Source organism: Engraulis encrasicolus, chromosome 3 (genome assembly GCF_034702125.1).
Source record: "Engraulis encrasicolus isolate BLACKSEA-1 chromosome 3, IST_EnEncr_1.0, whole genome shotgun sequence".
Taxonomy (NCBI): domain Eukaryota; kingdom Metazoa; phylum Chordata; class Actinopteri; order Clupeiformes; family Engraulidae; genus Engraulis; species Engraulis encrasicolus.
Window position 1 is genome coordinate 28,822,559 of NC_085859.1, and position 8,470 is coordinate 28,831,028.

The following is an 8,470-nucleotide window of genomic DNA, read 5'->3' on the forward strand; positions in this document are numbered from 1 at the left end:
GGCCTCGCTGCTTCAAAAATGCAGCCTGTTACAGCAAGGTTCATATAGTAATAATAGCAGTAGTGACGTTAAAAAGGTTGTAGCGAAAGCGACGAGAGCATAGGAGGAGAGCTGTCAGAATAGTGTGAGCGCAGCTTAGCTGACAGAAGGCTGGTCGTCTGAAATGTTTTCAATCCTGGCGCGCGCAACATCATGGAGTTGACGCTCGATGCACTGGAAAGCCCACGGTGGGAGGCTACGTCGTGACGCTAGTGTCCATGGGTAATGTAGGAAATCTCGCCGTATAACCTTCGTCAGAGCAGCGGTTTACCGTTCATAAGTTACTGTACTCGGGCGCTACTAGCCAAATTGGCGGGTAGGTGTTTTTTTCTACTAGCCAAAATTAATTTTCACCCGTGTTTGGCGTGTTGGCGTGTGTTAATTTAGAGCCCTGGCGATATGTGTAGTGGGGGCATCCATTTATCTCCTCGTGAGCCAATCCTATGGAGCAACTTGTAACTGAGGCGCAATGTCAAAGCTGTGCTATTGCTCAATGCATCTCTATTAGGCTGCAACACAGTGGACAGGACACCTGCTCTCTTCTGCCTCATCCAACTTCCTCTTTGGGCTGCTCTACCTCTGCGGTCGGTGAACAAGGAATGGAAGATACTGCACATGTAGAAAACAGTTTATGTGTGCAAGTGTTGAAATGTTACACTTGGGTCCTATGTATCTTTCCTTACATGAGTCTTGCTAAGGGGTGTGAATTTTGGTGCAGACTGACAATAGTCAGTGTTCAAAAGTGTTCATTGTATCATATACTAGGATACATGTCTATTTCAACCAAGTTAAGGACCAACAGGTAAAACATCTCTTAGGACTTCAAAGTGGGTGGGGAGACCTGTGCGTGTGTGTGTGCATGCGCGTCCAATATCTACATACAGCATATGCAATGAAAATATATATCTTGGTGGGCCAAAAAGAGCCCAAATGTATAAAAACATTATTTGTCTATAGCCTACCCTACGCCTTCTCTAAGTAGGACTCCTATTTGGGACCAGATGTCAGAACCAGATCACATTTTCAGGTCGTAATCATCCCAGATGGGCTATATCGTAACATCTAATCTCATAAATTATAAGTAAATAACTTCATGTTAGCTTACTTAGCGGCCCCAATGGCACTAATCTTTGAAATGTTGTTTGTGAGCTAAAGCATTATCCATCCAATTTGCCTGTCCAGCTCTTTCCTTTTTTACATGCACGTGCATACCGTAGCTCCAAATATATTCCGTTACAGTGTCTTGCCAATACTGTATGGCCTACCTGTCAAGCTCATCTACAAAGCTGGTACAAGAAGGACAAGGGCTAGACCTTAAAGGGACACTGTGTGAGATTTTCAGTTGTTTATTTCCAGAATTCATGTTGCCCACTCACTAATGTTACCTTTTTCATGAATACTTACCACCACCATCAAATTCTAAGTATTCATTATGACTGGAAAAGGGGGATCTTCTCCATGGTCCACAATTTTGAATTTCCTAAAATAGCCATTTTTAGCTGCAAAAATGACTGTAATTGGGCCATACTAGAAAACATGTGTTTATTACTTAGTATACTTTCATGTAAAGATGAAATTTGGCTATAGGGAGCCTAGTTTCAATGAGCAGCATAGTTGCAGTACCTTTTTTGACCATTTCCTGCACAGTGTCCCTTTAACAGCCGACTGGAACGACCGCTCACATCGACAGAGCACAGACATGCACACATGCAACATACAAGTGAAGGCATGCAGTATGTAGAAACGCATACCAAGTGAAGGCATGCAGTATGTAGAAACGCATACCAAGTGAAGTGAAGGCATGCGAGCAAGAAGGGAGATATGTCACACTGCTCGTTGTGATATTTCTTCTTGTGCAAAACAACCCTCTTGAACCACTCTTCTCTGCATACTGTGTGTGTGTGTGTGTGTGTGTGTGTGTGTGTGTGTGTGTGTGTGTGTGTGTGTGTGTGTGTGTGTGTGTGTGTGTGTGTGTGTGTGTGTGTGTGTGTGTGTGTGTGTGTTGTGCCTTTTTGAAAGACTGGGGTACAGTATGCATGGACTCCACTGCACAGTTCAGCACAGCACAGTCAGAGGTGTCGTCCAGGGGGGTTAAAGCGATGGTTCGGAGTAGAATCACCCTAATGCCATTTGAACCGTGACACCCATCCACCTTTACACCCGAAGTGTTTTCTGCCGCAGGCTTACATCAACAGAGTTGCCGTGTTATTCGATGTTTATTCCGGTTAGCTTGACTCAAGCGCATATGGATACTGGGCACCGTCTCCAAACTTTCCCCACAAAAATAACATGTCATGACACCAAACTTCTGCAGTAGCACAAATATGGTCTGTACTCACGAAACGAAGCATTTGGAAGTTTGGAAATAGTCCAGGAGTTTATTATTATCAACACAAGCCGAATAGCTTCTCTGCTGCTAAAGCTGCGCCAACGTTACTTCCGTCATCTAAGACAAGCATGTAAGAGTCCTCAACGAAGCTCATAATATGCACAATGAAAAGTGAATTCAGCATCAGTATTGATAACGAAAATCCTTGTCTAATTGATAGTAGGTAAGATTTGAAATATCTTTTAAGTATTGCCTTGAAAATATAAGCCTTAATCACAATTCAGTGAAAACTTTTTTAACACTCTCGTCTGGAAGTTTGTTGAAGACTTTTACGGGCTTGTCTCATATGACGGAAGTAACGTTGGCACAGCTTTAGCAGCAGAGAAGCTATTCAGCTTGTGTTGATAATACTAAACTCCTGGACTATTTCCAAACTTCCAAATGCTTCGTTTCGTGAGTACAGACCATATTTGTGCTACTGCAGAAGTTTGGTGTAATGACATGTTATTTTTGTGGGGAAAGTTTGGAGACGGTGCCCAGTATCCACATGCGCTTGAGTCAAGCTAACCGGAATAAACATCGAATAACACGGCAACTCTGTTGATGTAAGTCTGCGGCAGAAAACACTTCGGGTGTAAAGGTGGATGGGTGTCACGGTTCAAATGGCATTAGGGTGATTCTACTCCGAACCATCGCTTTAAGTGTGACTCCAGGGCCAGGGTCACCAGGGCCCCATAGGGGGCCCACACACAGTCCGATTTACGTAAGGAGCTATATGTCTGGGGTCCATTGGAGCCGATTGTACAGAGGGCCCAACATTTGCTGCTATGCCCCTGGTCACAGCATAAAACCACTGCACAGCGAAGAACATCCAACGTCACCCGACTTCCTTCTTATTGCACGATGGCCTTGAGGCCCTACTGAAACCAATACAAATGTTTTCATTACATGGGGCAGGCCCAGGCCTCGCCTCACCTTCAGCTTTCATAAGCCAAGGTCCCCCGCAGGGCAAGCTCACCTCTGACACCAGGCTTATTTAGAGGGAGTCAGCTGGCAAAACCTCAGGGTGAAAGAGCACATTAGGCACCAGGCTTCAATTGCAGTAAAACAGGGAATGCAATGACTTGCAAAGCAAAAGGTGAGGTGTGGATTCACCCGAGTGTTGGAGCTGTGTAACGATACACTCAAGTCACGATTCGGTTCGTGTCACAATTTGTCAATACACCCCACGATTTTTAAAATGCATCTTTTTGATGATCGTTTATAGGTAGAATGGGTTACAGGAGGCTAACAAGGGTAACAGAACTTTGAAAGGCTGTATCACGATACTGTATTCCTGCATCACAATACGGTATTGAGACTATGCATATCGAGATTTCTCGGTTCGATACAATATCGTTTAGCCCTTGTGTACGTCCACATGTAGATTTATAATGGTGGCCATCATGGAAGGTGTTGTGCGTGTCGTGTGGGCTGTCTTTCAGTGCGTTTCTTTGTTTGTTTCCTGAGCTCAGAGAAGAGCCCAAAACACTGGACTATGAGTGCCACCTTGCGATAAGACATTCATGTTCCCACAAAGGTGCAGGAATACCATTCACACAAAGTGAAGTCAGTGAAGCCACCAAGTAGGTTTTTCTGGTTTTCTGTGGTGTCAGTTTGCTTGAAGGACATACAGACTGCTTCCCAAAATGTGTGGTAACAGTTGTGTCAGTTTTTTCTATGTGCAAAGATTACTCCGGTGAGGTTAAAGACCACAATCACTTCTTTCAAAAATGGAGAAATTAATTGCTATGCTTAATTATACCCTACTGTACCTCAACATGGTGTTTTAATGTTCCTGGCAAGCATGGGGGCCAACAAATTTAGCAAAATAAACAAATGGAAGTTCTTGTCCACAGGAAACAACACAGTTATCTGTATACCAAGGACAAAATATTCCAGATTCTGTGTTTTTGTACAGTATATTGACACGTTGACATATAACAACATTAGACCAAGTGTTGTAATGTGTCTGCGCTTAACAGTTACCAGAAGCTTATGCCAGTAATTGTCAGCAAATTTGAAAAAACAAGCTACGTGTATGACTCAAATAAACTCATTAGTTTTCCTACTTGTATGGAATAATATTCTCAAAACAATGCATACTGGCAACATCTCACTGATAACAAGAAAATGTGTAAGAGAAAAAGAATAGTACTCTAAATTAAAATGGGATGAGGAGATCTCCCTTCCCTTTTAAGTAGTGTTGCAGAGTTTAATATTATGTTGAGGGATGGCGAGGAGCCAATATCAAATTGAGACAAATCACTCTTGCTACAGTAGAAACTGGAAATATTTTTTTTTCTCATCTTTTAAAGATGGAGTGTGGTGCCTTCAGATGGTGGGCTGGCTGTTTGGAGAGAACAACAGACGGCTTCCCTTTCCTCTTTTAGAAATAGCTGGGCTTTGTGTGCTTATCCTTCTCAGAGAACAGAACAGGATCAATATGTTGACAGTAAACAAGGATTTTTGTCAACAACCTTGGGATGAGCCATAACCTAACCTCTCTTGCCTACCCGCGGCACGCTCACTCAGTGGTAATTTTTCACACACCGCAACCGAGAACTACAGCTCATCCATTCCGGTGGCATCCGACAACCAGCAGGCCAATTCTACAAAAGAAGCTGTATCCATACAACCTTGCATGAAGCAGTCTATCACCATCAGTCAGAGTCGGGGCAGACAGCATGTTCAGTTTGGCACAGGGGTAGGTAGCTTGCTACTGCGCACTAGGAACTATGGGTGGGTGGGTCCTCATTCCCTCGACACATACACACAATCTTTTGACAGGAGACATGTGAATGAAAGAAAACTTTTGTTCTGCTGCAGCCCCTCTAGTTACTGGACATATGCCTTTCTACAAATATAAATGATCGTAAAAGTGAAAAGTAGTTCCTACACGGTCTGCGTAATGCTCTTTGGTAGTAGCAAAGCAATCTCATGGAAAGCAAACTGAATAATCCACAACAAGGAAGTGAGGAAGCGTAAAAGTTATGAACTAGCCTATGTAAAATGCATAGTTAAAACATGTCATTCAGTGTCATAGACTTACCCTCTCTGTATCCGACTTCACCTCTTCAGCTAGGTGTCCCTTGACCCGCAAACATATTTAAAAAACGACGCGTTTACAAAAGCGAACAGGTGAAAATGGGCGTATCCTACAGCCTGGTATGTCTGTAATCTTATCTCCAATGCCCTTATATGGAACAGGTGAGTTCATAAAACCTGTCCTCTCAGGTAAAGGTCTGCGCGTAACGACCATTTGAAATCAAGGTCATGCTGGATATACAATGTTGTGTAAAGTCCTATTTAAAATTCGTTGGTTGCTTTCCTCTTTATGATACTTCATTAGCTGTTATCAAGGCCCGTGACGCAGTTAATTCACAAGGCCAGCTTCAATTGAGAGAGCCGAGGCGACCGAGCATCACATCTGCATTGGTTGTCAATGATGCTGCCACGTTCCCATGGAAACTTTAACAAGCTATTTCTGGCCCACTGTGTCAAGTGTTGCCAGAGACATTTGCATGTCTTTTTCCTGTTCTGAAAAATACAGCAATTATACATCACTGTGAGTGGTTCCACTAATGAGACCCATCATTTGTCTGTGGTGCAAAATTAGAGCAAATTTGGGAGACAGAGATGGCATCACCCGCAGGAAATATTACATTTGTGTAAGTCTCGTACATGATTATCATGATACACATCATCGCACATGATGTGATTTTCTTGTTTCGTATGGGCATAGGAGATGCACTAATGACTGGCGTGTTCAGACAAGAGGTGGATTCATCTTCATCACTGGCTTCTCAAGAGAAACCTAATCCAGTGTTTGCTTGAAAGTAGAAATCTTGGCAAACTTGACACATAAGTGTATCCCATGAGGTATCCCCCCCATTCCCCACTCCCCCTATCTGACTTCCATTGGTTTAGATTGATGAGGATTGGGCTACATCTCCAATATGTCTGAAATGTTGATTTATGTATCCTGGTAACAAGTTTGGACATCAAGACAGATGACAGTTGAAACAAAGCCAGAGTCACCACAGGTGTACACGAATACACTGTCCTTTACTCACACATATAGAAACAGAAATAATTCATACATGATAAAGCATAAAATAACTTTTTCAATAATATAACTCTTAGTAACCTGAGAGGTGGCAAACATTGACATGGCATTGGCACGACACCCATCCACCAGCTGTGAGTTGTGCATTTCTCTCAGTAAGCCACCACTACAAACCTGCATTATGGGGTCAGCTTTGTCTGGATTTGGTCTAATTCGGCCCGTATTAAAAACCATAAAATGCTACCGGAAAGAATAAAATGAGAGAGAAACGTGAGAGAAATGGTTGTGTTTACATGGACAATGTGAACCGGTTTGTCTTTTGGTTTTCCAGTGTTCTGGCTATGTGACTAACGCCGCAGATAAGAGTCATGGCTTCAGGAATGTGTCAGGTGGGACAAGTCCATGTTTTTGGTAAAGATGGTGGCAAACTCCTTGGAGAGCAGCTCATGTAGTGCCACGCCATCATGGGAGTAAACCCAGCGAGCCCCATTCCAGTCATAACGTTTAGGCCCACTAGATAGAGGAAAGTAAAAACACATTAGGGGAAAAAAATAGACCGAAAATGCCAAAACATACAATATTTTATTATACATTTATAATAATACATTACATACATTAATGTAATAATTCATGTACTATTCAAAATATAACGTTCACAAAAATAACATTTTGTCAGGTGATTTATAAAGGTAAAAACCTACCTTGTGGGAGAGGAGAGCCAAATCTGCCGATTAGGTGTTTGTTTGTTGATGACGTACGTTCCGTGGTCTTCTCCAACTTTGATAGTCAGCACGCCACTCTGTCAAGGACAAGAGAAAAAAAACCTCATGTCAGTCCCATTAGGTTCACACACCACAAGACCTACAGTACAGTCGATGGGCATCGGCCAGAGCTCCCCAGTCAAGTGTAAAAACACTCAGCATCAATATGTGGCACAAACAACAACAAAAAGAACAGAAATAATCTGCCGCCATGCATGACTGCTCAGGGCTTTTTTTTTTGTGAATCGGTGTTAGAACAGAATGCTGAGTGCGCCTTATGTGCATTATGTTGTTCAATCGCCAACTCTCTGGGCAGAGTGCTGGGGTGTGTGAACTTACTTGACAGACTGCCATAATTTATATTTAAAAGGTACACTGTGCAGGAAATGGTCAAAACAGGTACTGCAACTATTCTGCTCATTGAAACTGTTGCCAATAGCCAAATTTGATATTTTCATGAAAGTTTACTAAGGAATAAACTAATATTTTCTAGTATGGCCCAAGTACAGTCATTTTTGCAGCTAAAAATGGCTATTTCTGGAAATTCAAAATGGCGGACCATGGAGAAGATCCCCCTTCTCATGTATGAAAAATGCTACTTTTCCCAGTCATAATGAAAACTTAGAATTTGATGGTTGTGGTAAGTATTCATGAAAAAGGTAACATTATTGAATGTGTAGCATTAATTCTGGAAATAAACATCTAAAAATCTCACACAGTGTCCCTGCAAAAAAAACACTCTCAAGAGGCACTGCAGATTTATACTGCAAATTTGCCACATCATTTCTTTAATTACAGTTCCCCGCCGCCACACAACTGAAAATGGAGTTCACCCTTTTGGTAACTCGCAGAGATAAGGGTCTTAATTCCGTTAAGTTCTTGAAAGCTCTTTATCGACATTTGATGTTGTTGCTTTCAGGGATTAGCAGAGGTTTCAGAGACTGTGGCTTTTAGATAAGGAATACGGAAAGGCCACTTATGAAGTGACTGGCTCCAGAGACTAAGAGTCCATTCCATTATACAAACTCCCGTCCTCAACTTGTGCTTAGGGCCTCCTGCTTCGCCAAGGCTTGCCTCCGTGGAGAAAACAATAAAGTCTCCCTGCTGTTAGCCAACGCACAACAACTTTTGGGGGACTTTTCCCCTTTCAACATCCCGATTGCAAATGAAAAAAAAAGCAACACTCACATTGCGCTTTTGCGAGATACTGAATTAAACGTCTATCGACAATCA

General features: G+C 42.5%; 2 protein-coding genes across 2 annotated transcripts in view; both read right to left on the reverse strand.

Moving 5' to 3' along the window:
* The window catches only part of LOC134445968 (tight junction protein ZO-2-like), a 189,196-nt gene extending 183,489 nt beyond the window's left edge, over positions 1–5,707 (reverse strand). Inside the window, exon 1 of the mRNA XM_063195149.1 lies at positions 5,460–5,707. The gene's annotated coding sequence lies outside the window, so the exon portion shown is untranslated. The remainder of the gene's footprint in view (positions 1–5,459) is intronic.
* A 732-nt stretch (positions 5,708–6,439) lies between these two features.
* Positions 6,440–8,470, reverse strand: part of fxn (frataxin) — an 8,988-nt gene continuing 6,957 nt past the window's right edge. The window contains exons 5-6 of the mRNA XM_063195153.1: positions 7,178–7,275; positions 6,440–6,989 (exon numbers count right to left, since the gene is read on the reverse strand). Of these exons, the coding sequence (XP_063051223.1) occupies positions 6,851–6,989; positions 7,178–7,275 (237 nt within the window). The 3' untranslated portion in view covers positions 6,440–6,850. The remainder of the gene's footprint in view (positions 6,990–7,177; positions 7,276–8,470) is intronic.